Source organism: Melospiza georgiana, chromosome 18 (genome assembly GCF_028018845.1).
Source record: "Melospiza georgiana isolate bMelGeo1 chromosome 18, bMelGeo1.pri, whole genome shotgun sequence".
Taxonomy (NCBI): Eukaryota; Metazoa; Chordata; class Aves; order Passeriformes; family Passerellidae; genus Melospiza; species Melospiza georgiana.
In genome coordinates, this window is record NC_080447.1 from 2,800,240 (window position 1) to 2,819,872 (window position 19,633).

The window sequence follows — 19,633 nt, forward strand, 5'->3', positions numbered from 1 at the left end:
TGGAACTTCTTGTTTTCATTTATGGCCATTCCTCTTCATGCTGCCACTGGGCACCACCAGAAAGAGCCTGGCACCGTCCTCCTGGCACCGCTTGGAGGAGCTGGCATGGATGGATGAGATCCCCTCTCAGTGTCCTGCACACAGCTCCCACAGCCTCGGGTCCCACCGCTGCCACCCTCGGTGCTCCATCAGTGCCACCCTCGGTGCCCCCGCGTGTCCCGGCCCCGCTCGGGGCATTTCCGCGCCCCCTCGGCCCCGCCGTGTCCTCTTCTCCCATTGGTCGCTCCCGCTCGCCGTCGGGGCGCAGCAGCCAATAGGCGCGCGGCGCGGCGGCGCGGCAGCCAATGGCGTGCGGCGTGGCGGCAGGGCCCGCCCTCCGAGCGGCGGCCCGGCGGGGTCGTTGCGGGGCGGGGGCGGCGCGGCGCTGGAGCGGCGGGAGCGGCCATGAAGGTGAGGGGCGCGGCCGGCCGGGACAGCGCCTCTGCCTCGGCCAGCGAGGGAGGGAGGGAGGAGGAGGGGGCCAAGCGGGGAGGGTAACGGGGCCGGGAGCCCGGCGGGATGTCCGGGCCGGGCCGCCCCTCCCGGCTCGCCTCAGGCCGCGGCCGCCGTCCCGGCGCGCTGTGAGGGGAGCCCGGGCTGAGGCCGAGCCCAGGGGCCCGCGCTGAGTCAGCGGCCGGGCCGGGCCGGGCCCGTGAGGGGCTCAGCGGCGGCTCCCGCAGCCCCGGTCCCTCCCTGAGGCGCCGCGTCCCGCCCGGGGCTCTTGGGCCGTCCCGGAAAAGCTCTGCTCGGTCCAAAGGTGGGTGCAGAGAGGAAGTTTCGGTTTAAATGAATACAAATAAATCCCTCCTATCGCTCTCCTGTCGTTCTGCGGCTTGGGTAGGACACCCAGCTTGCACAGGTGTGTCAGGAGCAGCAGGTGAAATCCCTGCTAGGTAACAACACCCTTAAAGCTGAGAACGCAGCAGAGAAGTTGAACGCGGGATTTTACTCCTTTGAGATGCACATAAGGTATGGGGAGGGACGATACCGATGGCAGCTTGTCCATGAAGTGGAGACTGAAGGTTTTGGTGCAGAAATTGGGAATGTTTTGATCAATTCTCAAGGGAGGGATTATTTGTTTTAGCGTGTTTAATTTGTGTGTTGTGTTGGTGCTTTTCAGCACGGTGCTATTTCTTCTGCAGAGCAATATGGAGAGTCTAGACACCGTAATTCAATTATCAGTTAATGACCTGAGGGCACAGAAGGAATCCACAGGTGACGTGGGTTAAGGAGAAAATTAAAGCCCACGTAGCCCTGCCTTTCACCTGGAGTGGGTGGTTGGCAGCAAGATAAAGAGATTTTCTGTTTGATACCAACAACTTCAATGTGTCCAAAATGAGTAACAAAAAGTTCCTAAAAATATATATGTTTGGTGCTGACAGTGATGTCTGAACAGTTGTTACAGGCTGTGGAATGAAATAAGTCCAAGAAGCAGGTGTGAAACTCAGGCCAGGGTTGTGGGATCAGATGTCTCATGTCCTTTGGGTCATCGTGTGTCCTGCTGCTGCTGTGACCCCGGGAGCTGTGTAAAATGGAACTTGAATTTTGGCAGATCCGTTTGGTTCATTATTTTATTTTTCTGTTATTTATATGTGGCTGCTTTAAGATGTTTTAGATACATAATTAGCTGCTCAGTTTTGAAGAAATGGTGATGAATGAGAGGAATGATTGTGTTACAGCTTTCCCTTATGAGGAGAGGAGGTATTTTTGAGAAGTTCCAAGTTTTAAACTCAGAGCTCTGCTGGACTGTCATTGGTTTTCAGGAAGTATTTCTGGAGAGTTAATTCCTCTTGCCTATTAAACCAGGATAACTATGTTTTGTCCAGGGAAAATTAATATTAATGCATTTCCACAGTGCTTGTAATGGAGAAGTATAAAACAAACCTTGCTTTGGGGCTGGGCTGGGAGCTTCAGGCTGGGGTGAGCTGTGAGAGCTCCCTGGAGTCAGGGAAGGGCTGGGGAGCTCTCCTGGGGTGCCCAGGGCACCGAGGGCTCTTCCTGCACCAGGGTGAATTCTGCCCTTGAAATGCCCACAATGATGAGTGGGTTTAGCATTTAATTGGAATGTGTATTTGGTGTTGTAACTGAAGCTCCTGTTCTTACCTTCTGTGCTCTGTGGTTGGGAAGGAGACGTTCTGGACAATCCCCATTGTTCTGGCATTAAGTTCCCACAATTGCAAGAGGATTGTGTTCAGTTCAGGGCAAATGGGCAACTTCACCCAGAAATTAGTGTAGGAATCTAGAAATGTCATCTAGAAATTACACCAGGACTTAAAGCACCACGTTACAGAGCTGAAGTGTGTGTGTTCTGGTTGGTTGGGGTTTTACAGCAAGGTTTTAAAGTCTCAAAAGCAATTATTTGAGAAAGAGAACAGCTGTTAAAGAAAAAAGTATGAAAAAATAATTGTGTTTAAAGGAAGTTGTACCCCTCAGTTTCCTTTCAGGGAAAACCTGATGTGATTCTGTTTGCCCCTCGTGTTTTTTCCAGCAGGTCTCAGGGAGCCACCTGACAGTGATTAAACTTGTGACCTGCCCAGCTTGGAGTCCAAATTCCACCTTTTAGTAGAATATGAGCTTTGGATAGGGAATCAAGTGCCTCAGGCTTCCAGGGATAAAAACTAGCACTTTGTTTATGTGTTCAGAATTTCCTCTGTTTTATGTGACTCAAAACTGAAATACAATCAGTAGAAAATAAGTTTAGTTAGATTTATTTTAACTTTTGTTAGACATTCAGTAAGGCAACAAAACGAGGTTCAGGGAGATCTTGAGAAATGTTTCCTTGTCAGTGAAACCAGACTGTAATTATCTTCAAGTTTGAGAGCCAGGAATGTTATTTGAGAGTTTTGTTGTGAGTCACGCAGAGCTGGGTGAGCTCTGGAGCAGATCCTGCAGGGACACTTGTGCATTAATCATGAGAAGTTTTCTGCTCTTTGTGCCTGTGCCCTCACCTGCCATGGGCTGTCAGCCACTTCTTCCTGCTCTGCTGTTGCATCACTGCTCCAATGCTGCCTCTGTGTGTGGGGATTCTCCAGCAGAGGAGTGTGAGTGGGAGCTCCCTGTCCTGCCAGGGCAAACCTGTCCCAGTGGGAGCTCCCTGTCCTGCACAGACAAAGCTGTCCCAGTGTGAGCTCCCTGTCCTGCACAGACAGACCTGTCCCCCTGTGAGCTCCCTGTCCTGCACAGACAAACCTGTCCCAGTGTGAGCTCCCTGTCCTGCCAGGACAAACCTGTCCCAGTGTGAGCTCCCTGTCCTGCCAGGACAGACCTGTCCCAGTGGGAGCTCCCTGTCCTGCCAGGGCAAACCTGTCCCACTCTGGATTTCAGCTGTTCTGGAGCTGCTCTGGCCCATCCTGGCCGTGCTGGGATCCCTGGCTCTGGGATTGGCACCCCGTGCTCTGGGGTGGTGACAGATGGAGAGAAGCAGCTCCTCACAGCAGCTCCCCTCTGATGGGGCTCCACATGCTGACCCTCTGTGCTGCTCTGTGCTGTTTTCAGGCGGGAGCTACTTCCATGTGGGCTTCCTGCTGCGGGCTGCTGAATGAAGTGATGGGCACGGGGGCAGTGCGTGGCCAGCAGGCTGGCTTTGGGGGAGGTGCTGGTCCCTTCAGGTTCACACCAAGCACGGGCTTCTCAGCTTACCCAGCTCCTGCTGCAGCCAGCACCAACATCGTCTGCAAGGCCTGTGGACTTTCCTTCTCAGTTTTCAGGAAAAAAGTGAGTACGTTTCCTATTGCACTGGATTTTTACACTTCTGAACTCACCTGTGGCATACTGGGAGATGAGTGTTTTTCTCAGAAACCTGGGGCAGACACAGGCCTCAGGGAGGGACGAATGCCTTATTCTGAGGTCACAAAAAACTATTGTCAACCAGGATTAGGAGTTAGTGAGTCTGATGTTCATTAGTCAGCAACACGTTGGATCTGGGCTGGCCTGGAAATTAATGGGCTCTTGATTTGTAAGATAAATGTGTTACCTTCAGAATCTTGAACAAAAAGCAAATCAGGTTTTGAAGGTGGCTCCAAACAGTGGTTGAGTACTGGAGTGAACAAACTGGGTGATGAAAAGTTAAAACCTCACAATACAGTATTAGAGTTTTCTTCTGGAACTTCTCATGCAGTTCTGGTTGTTTCCTGACCAGCTTTAGTTCTGCTCAAGGCTGTTGTGCTCCAGCAGCCTCTTCCTTCTTTGGGAGGCAGGTTGGTGGGTTAATGCAGATAAATAAAACTGAGATGATTTTATTATTTCTGTGTATCACAGCTGTCCAGGATTGCTATTTTGCCCCCTCAGTGATCTAATCCTCTGCAGCTCTTTCAGATGAAGCCTCTGCCCTCAGTTTGTGTTGTTTTCTGTTTATGTGTCCTGTTCACATGGCAAGGCTTCGTTGAATGAAGTGTTGTGTGGGGAGGTTTCTGAAGCCAATATTAATTTATAATCCTGAAAACCTTGAGGAGTTTGGGTTTGCTCACAGCAGCTGGAAGCTGACAGCCTTGCCTGTTCCATCTTTTGTGTATTGTGAGTGCTTTGAACAGAGCTCTCTTCAAAAGTGACATCTGGGCTTTGGGAGTGTTTCCCTCCCATGTGATTCATCACATGTGAGGGGACTTTGACTTTTTGCAATCACTTGAGGAAGCAGGAGGATCTCTAAAGTTCGGGGGGTTCCTGTTGTTTTACACACATGAAAGGAGCAGTGACAGTATATTCAGAGGTATTTTAACAGACCATAAAATTGGTTTTAGTTTTGTTTGTTGTCTAAACTACAACTTGAGTACTCTATTAGTTCATTCATAATATTTTTCACTGAAACCTCAAATCAGCTTCAGTACTGCCAGAAGAGCGAGGGACTCTCTTGGAACACTTGCAAAACTGACAGGGCAGTTGTCTGTATGTAAATATTAAAAATTCTGTCTGTCACAACTGCCAGTGGAAGAGCTGATAGGAAATTCTGTAGCCTGGAGAAGCAGAGAGCAGGGCCTGGGTTTGTTTCCTGTGAGCCAGAGCTGAATGGTTCCCTCCTTTCCCCTCAGCACGTGTGCTGTGACTGCAAAAAGGATTTTTGCTCAGTTTGTTCAGTCCTACAAGAGAATCTCAGGAGATGTTCCACCTGTCACCTGCTGCAAGAAACGGCCTTCCAGCGGCCTCAGCTGATGAGACTGAAAGTGAAGGACCTGCGGCAGTACCTGATCCTCAGGAACATCCCCACGGACACCTGCAGGGAGAAGGAGGACCTGGTGGAGCTGGTGCTGTGCCACCACGGCCTGGGGACAGAGCAGGACACGGACGCTGGCAGCCTGCGCTCGGCACGCGCCCAGAGCTCGGCCTTCTTCAGCCACCCCTTCTCCAGCTCCATGGCCAGCCCGGGAGAGCTCCCCAGCAGAAGGGGCAGCACAGGGAGTGCAGCACCTTCACGGGTACAGTCCTTAACGCGCTTTGCTTTATTTTATATATTGTCTTTAATAGTTATGTATCAATTTAAAATAAACCACCAATTGATACAGTTTGGAGGGACAGGAAAAATGCCTTTTGTACCCTGCATCTGAAAGCTGGAGATAATTAGCAAAGGTTCCTGGTTCATGTCAGAAGTGACTTAAACTTGGAATGATTAGTAGCAGCTGGAACTTCAAAATGTCATTTCATTGTCACCTGAGATCACCTTGGAAGGAAGGAAAGTGTTTTGTAAGGGAATAACATGGGTTTTTATCCTGATGAGTTTCATTTTGCACACAGGGACAAACTGAAACATCTGTAAATAATGAAGAAGAAGAAAGTGCAGAAGAGCAGGTGAGATATCCAAATAATGGATTTTTGGCATGTGACACCATAAAGTGTTTTTATCTCTGCCAACATTCGGCCTCGTGCTCTGGTTGTTCCAGAGTTTGCTGTGTCTAGCAATGAATGTCTGCACACACTGGCTTGAGAAAGAATGAAACTTTAGCCAAGCTGCTGCAGCTTCAGGTGCTCTGAAGTAGCCAGGGCAGTGAAGGCCTCACACCTGCTGTGTTTCAGACCCCGGGGCTGGGCAGGAAGAGAGCCAGGGCCTCCCTGTCCGACATCTCCAGCCTGGAGGACATCGAAGGGATGAGCGTGCGGCAGCTGAAGGAAATCCTCGCCTGCAACTTCGTCAACTACTCAGGATGCTGTGAAAAATGGGAACTTGTGGAAAAAGTGAGCAGACTGTACAGAGAGAATGAGGAGAACCACAAGACACGTAGGTTTATCTTTATTTCTGCTTTCTTAGGACTGCTGAGTTTCTGGTTTGGTTCTGCCAGTGGAAGAACTTGGTTCTGACCTCTGTCTGCTCTGCTGGAACACCTGGAAAATGTGTTTTAACAATGCAGGGTGCCCCTAGAGTAGCTGAGCATGGCTGTAGTGATTAAACAAAGCTTTCCAGGGTTGTGCTGGTTTTTGAGACTTTCCTCCAAAGTTTGGAGAGCTCAGCTTTCACAGTGAGGGTAAAATTGCCCAACTGAGAACTGGTTCCTCAGAGAACTGGAACTTGGCACCTCCCTGTGCTTTGCTGGTTTCACAGGGCATTACACAGCTGCTCTGTAGCTGTGCAAGTCAGGGCACTTTAGAGCTGGTACTGCAGAATTAAAATCTACAGTGACAAAAGTCCAAGGGCTTTGCTCTCAGTCCACATTTTCATAAGGTGATTCTTTGGCTGCTGTTCTGCCCTCTGTTCCACACAGCAGTGGAGTCTTTCACTTGTGTAATTTGTCCTCAGAGCCATTCTTGCTTACACAAAACTTGGGAAAAAACTGTAAACTTAAGCTTTATTTTTTTTGCCATGATCTGATGGAATGGTCAGTTGTTGATGGGGATGGTGACTGCATGCAATGAAACTTGACAGATTTTATTCACTTCTGCCACCTTTATGGCCTACTTAAGGCTTCTGCTTCTTAGTGTGCTTTATTATTGTTGTGTTTAATCTTCTGAGGAAAGTGTTCTGCCAAGCAGTGAGCTCTGACACAGAAAACCAACATGCTCTGAATTTTAATCCAGCACATTATTGTGCAGTCATTACATTCTGAATTGAGAACAGTTTCTTGAGTTTAAAGAATGAAGCCAAATATTGGATGTTCACTTGAGGGGCTTTCTAGTTCTGATTTCTTTGCTTCTTTGTGGAGGAAAAGAAATTAATTCATACTGGGGGTTAAAAAAGTTCACGTGAGGGGACAGAGCATGGCTGGGCTGGAGCTGCCCTGGCTGTGCAGGGCCCAGAGCCGTGACCTCCCTCTCTGTTGGTTTGCAGAGGGGGAGAGGATGCAGCTGAACGAGGACGACGACAGCCTGTGCCGGATCTGCATGGACGCCGTGATCGACTGCGTGCTGCTGGAGTGCGGCCACATGGTCACCTGCACCAAGTGCGGCAAGAGGATGAGCGAGTGCCCCATCTGCCGGCAGTACGTCGTGCGGGCCGTGCACGTCTTCAAATCCTAACGCGGCCCTGGCGCCGTGCCCCGGGCCGGGCTCCTGTGGGCAGGAGGGGCAGGAGTGCTGCGCCCTGGGCACTGCAGCTTTGTCGTGTTGGTTAAACTCGGCCTTTTCAACATCCTCATGTAGAAGTTGGTGAAAGGTTTTTCAAGCAGCTCCTGCAGCGCAGGGCTGGGCAGGCCCAGGTGCTGCCCCACTGACCTTACAGCCCCACAGATTGTTGGAGTCAAACTGTTTACAGCAGTTCTTGCTCTCTTCTGAAGAATCTCACCTGTCCTTACGCATTCAGCACTCGGCAAGTGGTCAGCAAACACCTCTGCTTGAGCCTGTTAGCCTGTGGTGTTGTCTAGTGCTTTAGAAGCAATGAATATATCAGTTGATTATTCAGCTTTTCCCTACCGATAGAATGTATCTGTCCCAGGGCCCGGCTGCCCAGGGTCGGACACAGCTTAGGCAGCACTGCCATGAACTGTTCCGCACTGAAGCCCTTAAGCAATCTTGCTTTGTGCTGATTGCTCCCTCTGAATGTCTGTCATGACACGTGTGCTGTCTTGGCTGTTCTCTGTCAGTGTACAAAGCACTCCATCACTCTGCAGGGCTCAGGGGCCGCGCTGGGCTCTGCCTGGTGGGCACCAAAAACCAGTTACTGAGTGGTTTTTAGTTTAGGAATAAACTATTTTTTTAAGAAGGGTTACTCTAGTAAACCACGTTAGCGTGGTCCTTAATGCGCTCACGCCTGTTGTAACTATGAAGCTGTGATGATTGTACTCCATGTGCCGACAGCCTGATGTTACTGTGAATCCTGCCCAGGGGCACCAGCTCCGTGCTGCTAACGTGGAATGTACAGCATTACTAACCTTAACTGGGGAGGGGAGGCACGAGCAGGGACAGCTTTTGTTTCAAATCTCTGTTCATGGACTTTCACCCAAAGCCAAGTCACCCAAACCAGCGTCCCAGTATTGCTGCCAGCCCTGGGCCCAGGGTCAGGCTGAGCTTTGTGCCATGAGCTGGGGCCCAGGTCCTCTCAGAGCAGGAATTGTAAGGGTCCCTGTGGGATGTCTGTGAGCAGTGACCTGGGGAAGGGAGCAGCAAGAGGAGGATCCTTGTGACCAAGCGTGGCCACAACTGGGATTGGTGGAGCTCACTAAAAAAGAGGTGAGGAAGGACCATGTGTGTCCAGTTACTCTTTAAGCAGAGTTGGTTAAATGTACAGTTTCTTCTTTGATTTCCCATGTGGCAGCAAAGTTCCAGAGCCAAGGCTGTGCAGGACCCAAGAACTGGACCTGTGCTGCACTGGCACCTGCTCTTATTTTTGTGAATCCTTAAGCTGGCTTGGAAGAGAGAAAGCAGCTCCTCCTCACACAAAACACAGCTCCAAGCTCTACTGGGTATTTTTCAGAAGGGAGCAAACCTCTCAATGGCTTTATTTTTTAGAAGTAACTTTTTAAAGGTACTTAATTCCTGGAGTCTGTCCAGAGGGGAGGCTAATGAAGACAGACATGCCCTCGGTGTTATTTCCATGCTGCTCATTAGCACTCGAACTCAATAAAGATGGGTGATGGGCTCTCTCAGCCTCTGTCTCTTTTCTTACCCAGCCCTGGCAGCTCCAGTGTTCACGTTCTCAAGCTGTCAGTGCTCCTGGAGCCTGGTGTGGGCAGATCCCTGGATCTGCCCTGGAAAATGCTCAGAGCCCCCTGCAGCCACCCCCTGCCCTGACAGAAACGCACAGACCAGCGCCTGTTTTTGTACAATTGTTTATACAAATTCAACAAAGGTAAAACTGCATCAGGAAGGTCTACGAAAACAACACCGTACAACAATGGCACTTATGAATGCAGAATTTTACAATCAGGAAATAACCATGTTATAAACCTTAAATGAGAACTCAACTCACACTTCAAAGAAAGAGAGACTACGTTTGACCATTTATTCTACTGCTGGACTCACTGTATAAATTAATTTTATATTGAGTACAAGAGCTCATGCTACAGAGTGAAACCCTCCTAAGTGCAAAAGCTGAAATTGGAATTTTTTTAAAATTTTGAGAAAAAGGTGATTTCTATACAGATAAAAGTGTTTTACTTCAACTATAATTTACACCTTATTTCCACAACATGCTTATGTCACTTCTGAAGTATACAAAGCAGGATATAAACTTCCATTAAAACATGCTTTAAGTTGAAAGTATGAACCTACTTTTCCTGACCTGGGCACGTTTGGAGATAGATACTGCCTACGAAGTATAGGTTAAGTTCTCGCCTACCATAAGTAAAGATAAAAATTGGCAATCAAAACCGAAACACTGGTAATGCATTCAAACATTGCATAAATAATTTTTAAACAATTTTTGTACAAAAATAGTTCTGCATAATGTAAGATGTAACAAAACAAAACGTGTTAAGAAGGCAGAAATGCAGTGCGTGGTCCACTTAAATGACACCAACTTTTTTTTTTTCTTGTTTTAAGAAATGAAAAGCAGAAATCAAATTTACACTACCAAGCACATGCTGTGGTACTTTAAATAACAGTATTTCTTGGAGTTCAGTCTTCTTCCAGGTGTGAACAATTATCATCAGTAACAGTCGCCTTATGAATTTGCATAAGAGCCAGTGCAGGTCATCCCAGGTGGACTGAATTAGTGGCACAAGTTGAAATTCTTAACATGGGTAGTTTCACGTTGTTCTCTCTCAACAAGAGTTGTAAAATCCAATCGCGGCATTTTCTGATATTCCAAGTTCCCAACTGAAAATAAAATCCCTACGTGTTCTTAGTCCCTTCCCCCCCTGCCCCAGTATTTACACGAGTCCTTTAACTAACTCAGTTTTTGCAGAAGTTTTTCTTCCACCTGCCCGAACTGGACGCTCACGGACATCTCTGCTATGAACTGCTCACAGCCCTCCTTCGTCACCTGCTTGCAGTACCTCAGGTCGATCTGGCAGATGTTCCCACAACGTTTGAAGTAAGACAGGCACTGGTCAGTGACCTTATTGCAGTCTGGGGAGAGCAGAGGGCAGGCATTCAGCACTGATTTTTTCCTGCAGCACGAGGAATCCCCACCAGCTCCATCCCCATCCCCCAGCTGTTGTGTAACCCAAGGGATCACGCCAGGCAGCCCAGATGTGCAGAAAATCCCCGGGAGGATGAGCGTGGATACACCAGCTCCTGGCAGCTGCGGGGCCATTGCCACCAGCAGCACATGGAGGCAGCAGCTGCTGCCAGGGAGTCACAGCAGGAGCGGGGCTGGGTCACCCCCTCACAGCTCTGGGCCCTGGTTCCCTCCCCCACATCCCTTACCTGATAAATTAATTTCCGTTAACGAGTCCCGCGTGGTGGTTCCGACGGCGGTCAGCAGGTTAATAGACTGATCTGTGACGTGGTTACAGTAACTGAGGTTGAGTTTGGAGAGCAGGGGCATGTGCCTGATGATGAGCCGCAGCGACGCGTCCGTGATGTCCAGCCCGGCCAGGCGCAGCTCCACGATGTTCCGTAGCTTGCTCCGGTTGTCGATCTGACCTAGGGGGAACAGGCAATGGTCACTGCCCGAGCCCCAGCCCTGCTGCCAACATCTGCAGCCTCCGTGAAATGCACCCTGACACACAACACTGCTGCCCTGGGTCAATTTCAGACGCTTTTGCCTGTCTGGAGCTTTGGAGGGAACATCAGCAGGAACACTTGTCTATTTTTGGAACAGGCATGTGGACAAAGCCACCCCCTGATTTCAAAACAAAAGGGATGAAAGTAACTGCAGGGGCCCAGCGGAATTACAAGTCGGGAATAAGCAGTAGGCTGTGCAGTGCATGCCAGAAAGCAGATCTGATTTGCTCAAAATTTCACCTGAGCCGAAATCCGGGCGAATGTGGCATGACCCACAGAACTGCTCCTTCCCTGAACTGGAAGAAAGTGTTTCCACACTCTCTAAAGTACACCCGTTGCAGCCTGAAGAGAAGAAAGTCAGACAGAAAACCAGCACAGTGGCTCAATGATGGTTCGGCAGCCACAGAACATCCCTGGCACCCCGGGGCTCCAGCCAGGAGTGCTGCTGGTCGCTACCTGGAACTCCCCAGGGCAGCACGGCCCCAGCCCGGCTGTGGGGGCTCCTGCCCGTTTGCTCCAAGGGGGGCCAAGCACAGACCTGGCCCCGGGGCTGGCACGGGGCTCCGGCTCCTCCCGCCCTTACCTGGCCGGTTGTCCGTGGGCGGGGACAGGAGGTCTCTCATTTGTGCGTCTTTCAGTCCTTCCGCCCACTGCACGTCCAGGGTTCGCAGCAAGGGACAGCTGGAGCTACAAAGTGCCGACACTGCAATCCATGAGCACCCTGATAACAGCAGGTCCCGCAGACCTGCAGACACAGAACAGGTTGGAGCACTGGGACCTTCCCAGGCACATCCCAGTGACCTCCACTGCCCCCTCTTCCTGCCCAGCTCTCCATCTGTCCCCCCACTTGGAACTGCACTCCTTCCCTCAGCCCTTTCACAGCAGCATTCATTACTTGCTTTACAAAAATTATTTTAACTGACCGTGTCAAGTAGTCAGAAAAAAATCTTTTTGGCTCATTTTAACCCACTGATGCTTCATTGTTGCACATCTCCAGCCCTCCTAATAGAGTCTACTCCTCTTCTAGACCCCAGTCCCTGGAGACTTTTCCCAGAGGTTGCAGTTTAGACACAGACTGGTTTGTTAGACAAAGTGGTTTGTGATTTGGTGATGAAAACACATCACTTACCTGGCAGTCTGTTGATAAGCCAACTCAGCTGCTTTTTAGATATATTTGTCCAGCTAAGATCAAGGGTTACAGGCTGTCTCCTAATAATGCCACTAAGCATAAGTGGAGTGATGGATTTACAATGGTTTAAATCTATTTTGGTCCATAATCTTTTGTCACAGCACCTACCCAAAAAGAAAAAAAGCCAACAGCACTTAATTTGGCACTTGCTTGGATTTTGGTAAGGCTTTAAAAGGTGTCATTAAACAGTAGGAAAAACTACAGCATTTAACTGAAAATTACAAAAATAAGGCCAAGTATTCACAATCCCACACAATGTTACATAAGTTTCAAGTTTCTCCATCAAATATATCCTGCAATAAAGCATGGAACTATTTCCACAGAATTACAAGTGTCAACAACTCTGGATCCCATTTTAAGTCATCCCAGCACTTACTAAAATCCGTTTTATAGCCTGAAGACAAGTCACCGCTTTTTCCTTATGTTTTGACTATGAAGTCTGATTTAAATAATATCCCCATTTCCTCTGTGTTTTCCTTACTTAAAACAAGTAGATTTGGGAAAACAGATCCTCCCTCTCCTGTTGTGTGTTTGTGTTTTCCCTGTCCATGTGGATTATGCATCTTTTTGCTCTTTATGGGTTTCTAAGCGCAACAACACCAAGTCCCGATGAGTGTGCAGGAGTCTGCATTTTCTTCCTTTTTTTTTATTAGCAAATTTTGTGTTTAAGTAGAAAATACATTTCGCAGGTTTCAGTGACACCAAGCAGCCCACGGAGAAGACTCCACACACATCACCTCACACTGAATTATCAGCCTCTCTACTCTGTGTGTGCTGTTAGCAGGCTGTGCTGGAAAGGAGCCTGTTCCAGTCTGTCTGTCCTTATGCACAGCAGGAACGTGGGACAGGAGTCAGCAGAGCCACCAGGCTGCTCTGAGGGGTCACTGAAACCTGTAAATCTGCACTAAAGCTGCTGCTGCTGCTGTGCAGCCTCAGCTGTGTCAGGGCCACACAGTGCCCGAGCACAAGGGACACGCTGTGAGCAAACAGCACCAACAAAGGATTCCTGCAGAACGTGCTCTGCTGGCACAGGGACAGGAACAGGGAACAGGCTGGCTCTCCACGTACCCTCCACAGGGAGACAATCAGCACAGCCCTTGTGAGGAGCACACGGTGGGATCCTCACTATCTCAGTGGGTATTTAATAACTGAACTGCACAAATGCTGGCAGTCAGGAAGTCCTGGGGCAGAATGACACCAAGACTGAGCCAGGCTGGCTGTTCCAGCAGCAGGAACACTGCGGTGTCTGACTCCAGCACAGGCTGCTCTGGAGCCTGGCAGGCTGACGCCGAGTCTGACACAGCTCCACCAGAAACGCTGGGATCTGCTGTTTCTGAGAAAGCAACGTGAGACCACTGCCACGTCTGCCGGCCACCCCTCCTGCCTGGGCTCCCCAGAGCTCCACAGCCCTCCCCGGGCGACACCGGTGCCTCCATCACCCGCTGTCCTTCCGTGCCCATCCCACCACACCTCGCGTCCCGCCCTCCTTACCATCTGTTCCAGGTCTTGCAAACTCTCATACAGATGCACAAGTCTCTATGACTGAGGTAGCTAAAGACAGCCATCCAGACTTCCCTCTGCATCACGTGGGCTGCCCCGTCATCCAGGGGCAGCGAGTCCGGAGGGGGGCTGATGGGAGGAGGCCGGATGACGTGCCGCTCCATCTGGATGCACTTGGGGGGCGACAGCGAGGGCGGGGGCCGGGCGATGCCCCGGGGGGCGCTGCGCAGGCTGGGCATGAGCTGGTGGTGCCTCAGCTCCCGGGGAGTCCCATTCAACCCTTTGCTGAACCTGTGCAGTCTCTCGCTGTTGTTCAACGCACGCTTGGGTTCCTCGTTCTCGCTCTCCGGTTCAGATTTGATGGGTTGGTGGTTCTCATTGGCAAGGCTGTTCTCGGTTTTTTGGATCTCCTGGTTAAGCTCTTTGCTGAGCTCCTTGCTCAGTTCCTTATTGGGAAGCCGCCTTTTCCTCCTCATCTTGAACTTCTTCTTGTCCCTGGGCTCGGCGCCCTCCGTGCTGGGCCCCGCCGTGGGCGAGCTGGAGCGGGACTGGTCGCTGTCCTTGGACCTGGGGGGTGCCTCGGGCAGCTCATCCTCGGGCTCCTGCTTGAGGCGCCGCAGGGGTTTGATCATGGCAGTTCGCTCATCCGGGGCCTTCCACGATCGCCGCTGCAGGGAGAGACCAGGGCTGACTGTGGATGCTCCGCACAGGAGCCCTGCCCGGGGCCGGGCCCCCTGCCAGCCCCGGGCCCCACCCAGCCCAGCCCCGTCCCAGCACGGCCAAAGGTATCGGGTTCAAGAGGCAGCAGGGATGAGCAGCTCAGCTATTGGCTCACTGGACTCCAGGAGTGACAACTGCCCTGATTCACCTGCAGATTCCTGCTCACTCCAAGGCCTTGCCCATCTCCCAGTGGATCATTTACACACAGAAGATCAGCAGCACACCAGGGACAGCTTTGTCCTCAGCAGGCCACAAGAACCCGGGCTTGGGCCACATCCACTGGGCACCCACATCAAACACTGCCCAAGTGCCCTCAGGCCATTCCCAGAACCTCTGGGATCACAGTTGCCATCCCAGCTGCTGGACACCCACAGCCTCCTTTAGAGGCTCCAGATTCTCCTTCACACCCAACCAAACCCCAGCCATCCCCTCCAATCCCTGCACAACAGGGAATGTGACAGGACCCTCCTCCTGCTCCAGCTCCTGCTCCCAGCAAACTGCTCTGCACTCTTCCCCCCTCATCCACCCCTCTGATTCACCAGGCTGTGTGAGAGACACAAACCGAGGCCCGGGAGGGCTTCAAGCCTACTCTGATCACCACATGCAAGAAAGAAGTCAGCAGCTGTTAAAATGAAACAGCTCCAATAAGGAGATCTGGACTGGCAAGGAGAGGGAACTGCTGTGAGCACACTTGTTGTGTCACAGGGCTCCTGCTTTCGCTTTCCCAATAAACAAACTGGATCAAGGCAGTGGCTGTGTTCCCAAGTTTCAGGCCATGGTGCATGGTGGAGAAAGTTGATCACCCTGCCTTTACATTACCATATTAGAAAGGCAGAAGTCCCAGTAAGTTAATGACAGGTTAGAATAAAACATTACTGCACCAGGCTAGTGCAGCTCCCAGCACCTCTGTGAATTTTGCACCCCTGTGAATCCCTGCTACTGTGAATTTTGCTCTCTCCACCAGAGCAGCCCAAATCCCTACATTTGCCATCCTGCAGCATTCCCACTGTCCAGCCTTGCAGGACTGACTGACTCCCACCCTGGGAGCTTCCCAAGCAACACCTGTCCAGCCACTGATTCTGACTTTACAGCCATCAGCCACTTTAGTCATGAGACACAGTAAACTGGAGCTCTCATTTCTGCCTCTGCAAACCAGCATTTCTGCAGATCCCAAGTACCACATTTTGGAATCTGGTTCAGTGTCCCTGCCTGGCCTGAGAGTCCTGACTGTCATGTTCAGGGCCAAGTTGTCTCCACAAGTGCTGGGAGCAGCTCCTGCTCTCTGCAGGCACCCCAAGGTGTCCTTTCCAGAGGCTCCCCAGGGTGGCACAGCCCCAAACCAGCCCCAAACAGCTGCCAGGCGCCACCACGTGGAGAGACCTGAAAAGGCTTCCATGAAAAATTCATTTTCACCTTGTTCCTACTCTGAGCACCTTGTAAAGACTTTTCAGTTAAAGTGGGATTTCCAGTATCTTGAATAAAACAAGAGCCATAGCCCAGTGTTTCTGGCCTCTGAACATCAACCTGAGTGTCCCTGTTCAAGCCACTGTCCTGTCACACCAGCAGCTTTTACCAGAGCAACAAAAACTCCCAGTTCCTCTGGGGATGAGCTCCAAGCCAGGAGAGCAGAGCAGCAGCCCCAGGCAGCAGGCAGGCCAGGCCCTGTGCAGAGCCCTCAGCAGGGGCTGTCCCTTACCCGCTTCCTCATCGTGGGTTCCTGGGACTTCTCGAATTTCCGTTTCCTCCACAGATGCACCTCGTCAGACTTTCTCCTCAGGATGGAGTCAACCGGAGCCTTCTTGGAATGTTCCTCTGATTTCCTCCTGGGGGTCTCCTCGCAGTCCCCTTTCCGTTTGGCAGCATCTGGCACCTCCTTGTTGTCTCTGTTGATTTTCTGCTCCTTCAGCAGCGAGCCCGGGAGATTTGACGCGTATTTAAATCCTGGTCCGCGCTTTTGCTTGTACGCCAGAAAGACACAAAACACAAACCCAACTTTATACCTTATCCATCTCCCAGCTCTTCACACTGCCACCAGCACTCCAACACTGCTGGGTTGGCCACTTTTTAACTCAAAATTATTAGTAAGGAGTTAGAAGTTTTAATTTTCCTGAGGTTATTTTTCTAACTACACACTTGCAAGTGTCTGTCTCGGTCTGCAAAGAAAAGTGTTTCACTAATTCCAACAGACACTCCAGGTTTTGCATAATTGCTTGTGAATTTTTCATTTCAGGAATTTTCATTGTCAAAATTAACATGCAACAGTGCACAGAACTAACCTAAATATTGCCCAGATGCTGGGTGAAGTGTTGGTACAAGTATACAAAAATTACTGTAGAACAGAAAGCTGTGAGCTCATCTCCTTCAACTCACAGAATCATCATGGAATGAACCACATAACCCTGGAATGGTTTGGGTTGGTAGGGACCCTAAAGATCACCCTATTCATTAAGAACAAAACCTGAATTAAGCACAAAATAAAAAACTGGTATTGGGCTGAAGTCTATCTATCAGCCACAGGGAATGCTTAAGATTTTGTATCTCATTCCAGCACCTCTTCTTCCCATTAAACTCACTTTTCCAGTTTTCCCTGCGTGGTTGCACTTTGGACACTCCCAGCAGTTCGGCAGCTCATCGTTCACCACACCATCCGATTCCTTCACCTGGGGAGACACAACACTCACAGCTGAGCTGCACAGGCCTGCAGGAAGGTGAGGATCATTCCAAGGCACACTGTACAGCTCCTTGTTTTCTGGGAGGGACTGCAGCCCTCCCAGGCAGCAGAGGCACCATCCTGCTGGTGCTGGGCAAGCCCTGGGTGCTGCACAGCTGCCCCTCGATGATGTGGGAGGGGGAGATGCTGGCCAAACACAACTGGCAAAGGGCTCAGCTCTGGGCCTTCCATAAGGTCAGTGACAATCCCAATCCACACACTCTGCTCTTTGAACAGCAACAGAGAACTCCCCAAGAGCCCAAGCAAAGCCCCACACACACCCAGGGCTGTGACTGCACCCTCTCCAAATGCCCCCCAGCCCTCGGGTCTGCAGAGCCCAGCCCTGAGTGCCCCAGAGGCACAGCCTGGTCCCTGCACAGGCAGGGCTCTCCCATCCATCTTCTCCTCTGCATTAACCCCACGGGCATTTTTAGCAGCACGGCACCCTGCACTGTAATCAAGTGTTCCTTAAAATACTTTTCTTTCAGGATCAGAACTAGCAGTGCCAGGCTGCAGCCCTCCAGCCCATGGGGATGGTGCTGCCAAGGCAGCTCAGAACAGGCACGTTCATTCAGATGGACACCAGAGCATTTCCAGCTTTCTCACACCCCAGATCCTCAGCCAGGCTAAGGGAGAGGCTGATGACTTCATCACTACCTCCAACACTGACATTCTGCTGTCTGAAACAAACTTATGTTCAGTGTTGTTACACTCCAGCAAAAGCACAGTCCTGCCCTACACAGCTGGAATGCTCCTCTTGTCTGGATTTTCACACAGGAGCTTTCCAAACAGGGAACAGACATTTCAGAAAGACATTTCTGTGAATGAAAAGCAGAGCTAAGATACACCCTCCACACACACACACTCACTGATGGCACATTCCCACTTAAGGGTTTCATTACATACTCAGAAATAAATAACTTGGAAAAAAAAGAAAAATATTGATTTATTACTATTGTAGACAAGGAAAACCTGCTGCTGTCCAGACTAACAGCTGGGCACTGGCAGCAACAGTGTGGCTGCAGGAGACAGGAACAAGCACGGGCAGGGATCTGCAGATTTTTCATATTTCTCAAACATTTCCTCCTCTCCTCCCAGTGCAGGGAAAGGGAACTGGCTGTGCAGGAGCAAGCCCTTGGATTTAGGAACTGCTTCCTCCAGTCCCTGAGCCAGACAGCAGCCATTCTAGTTTCACCATCCAGTGAGAGTGATGACATGTCAGTCTCTCAGCAAGACTGGAGTTAATAAATAAGTAAATCAAGTGGGCAGAATTTAAATACTGGTTTTATCACAACTGTGTGCCTTTGAACCTTCTTTCCCATGGTAGGTGTAAGATACTCCAGGAGTTGTTGTATACATCTCTGCCTCAGGGGAACAATTCCTGGCCCAAGCCCAAGTTGGGAACAAGTTATTTCCCGCACTGAATATAGAACAAGTGCTGCTGAAGGGAGAGCATTACAGCTCTGTCCCTTCTGTGAAGTTTAAGGAACTGAACAGATGTGAGGAACTGTAAGCAAACTAATTAGACACACACAAACCTGCCACTGAATCTGTCCCAAGCCTTTCAGGCTGGGTGGGAGCCAGTTCTGAGTGTTTGCTGCAAACAGCAGGTGGGTGTCTGAGCCCAGCGTGAGGCGTCACTGAAACCCACCTGCAGCACCAGGGCAGCAGCTCAGGCCTGAGCACCACAGCTCCTGCTGGGGACTCCTCTTGTAGGGACATGGAGACCCCAGGATGCTGATCATGAATTCTGGCAGTGCCCAGACTGACACAGGCAGTGAGACACACCTGGGCTGAGGCTGGGAAAGGCCTCTGTACCCTGCTGCTCTGACAAGGCACCCACATATTCACTTCCATTGTTATCAGCACATTCAGCTGAGATGGAAAAGAACAGGCTCCTAGTGGAGAAAGGAACCCCCTCTCCCTAAGGAAACAGCATCAGATGCTGCACTCAGACATGCTAGCCAGCAATGCCAGCAATTTGAGATGAAGCAAGAAAAATTCACCACTCTTGGTTCAACTCAAGCACTGTGGAACAATACAGGGCAGTGTTCATCCCAAAATCTCATGAGCTCCCTCTGGAAGCAGCACCGTGCTTGCGAAACTCACCAAGATCATTTTCATAAGAAACCCGTTCAGCAAAACAAGCTTTTGTGTTGGTGTGGTATTTTCAAGGAAAGGAGGATGTCAGGAAGCTCCTGTGACACTTGTGAGGACATGGAACACCCTACTGTCCCAGCTCTGCAGGGGCTCTGGCACCCAGGGCCCCCTCAAGGCTCAGTGTGCCAGGGCTCACCTGAGCCACCCTTAATGTGAGAGCTCCTCTGGCACTGCTGTTTCATGGAGAAAAACCCCCAGAACACAAACAGCCTCATCAGGGAGCTGGAAGAAGGTGGACTTCAAACCACAACCAACCTGCCCTGGAGAATAAATCACCCCCTGCACCAAAC

At 50.5% G+C, this 19,633-nt stretch overlaps 2 protein-coding genes across 2 annotated transcripts in view; one reads left to right on the top strand and one right to left on the bottom strand.

The window, feature by feature from the left end:
- Window positions 1-410: 410 nt before the first annotated feature.
- RNF34 (ring finger protein 34) lies at window positions 411-9,034 on the top strand. The gene is made up of 6 exons (XM_058037216.1): window positions 411-450; window positions 3,535-3,753; window positions 5,064-5,447; window positions 5,764-5,817; window positions 6,043-6,244; window positions 7,289-9,034. The coding sequence occupies exons 1-6, from the start codon at window positions 445-447 to the stop codon at window positions 7,474-7,476; spliced, it is 1,053 nt and encodes a 350-aa protein (XP_057893199.1). The 5' UTR covers window positions 411-444; the 3' UTR covers window positions 7,477-9,034.
- Window positions 9,035-9,208: 174 nt separating this feature from the next.
- KDM2B (lysine demethylase 2B) overlaps window positions 9,209-19,633 on the bottom strand; it is a 103,229-nt gene continuing 92,804 nt past the window's right edge. Inside the window, exons 15-21 of the mRNA XM_058037194.1 lie at window positions 17,047-17,133; window positions 16,170-16,430; window positions 13,745-14,421; window positions 12,194-12,357; window positions 11,648-11,809; window positions 10,765-10,983; window positions 9,209-10,464 (exon numbers count right to left, since the gene is read on the bottom strand). Coding sequence (XP_057893177.1) covers window positions 10,283-10,464; window positions 10,765-10,983; window positions 11,648-11,809; window positions 12,194-12,357; window positions 13,745-14,421; window positions 16,170-16,430; window positions 17,047-17,133 — 1,752 coding nt within the window. The 3' untranslated portion in view covers window positions 9,209-10,282. The remainder of the gene's footprint in view (window positions 10,465-10,764; window positions 10,984-11,647; window positions 11,810-12,193; window positions 12,358-13,744; window positions 14,422-16,169; window positions 16,431-17,046; window positions 17,134-19,633) is intronic.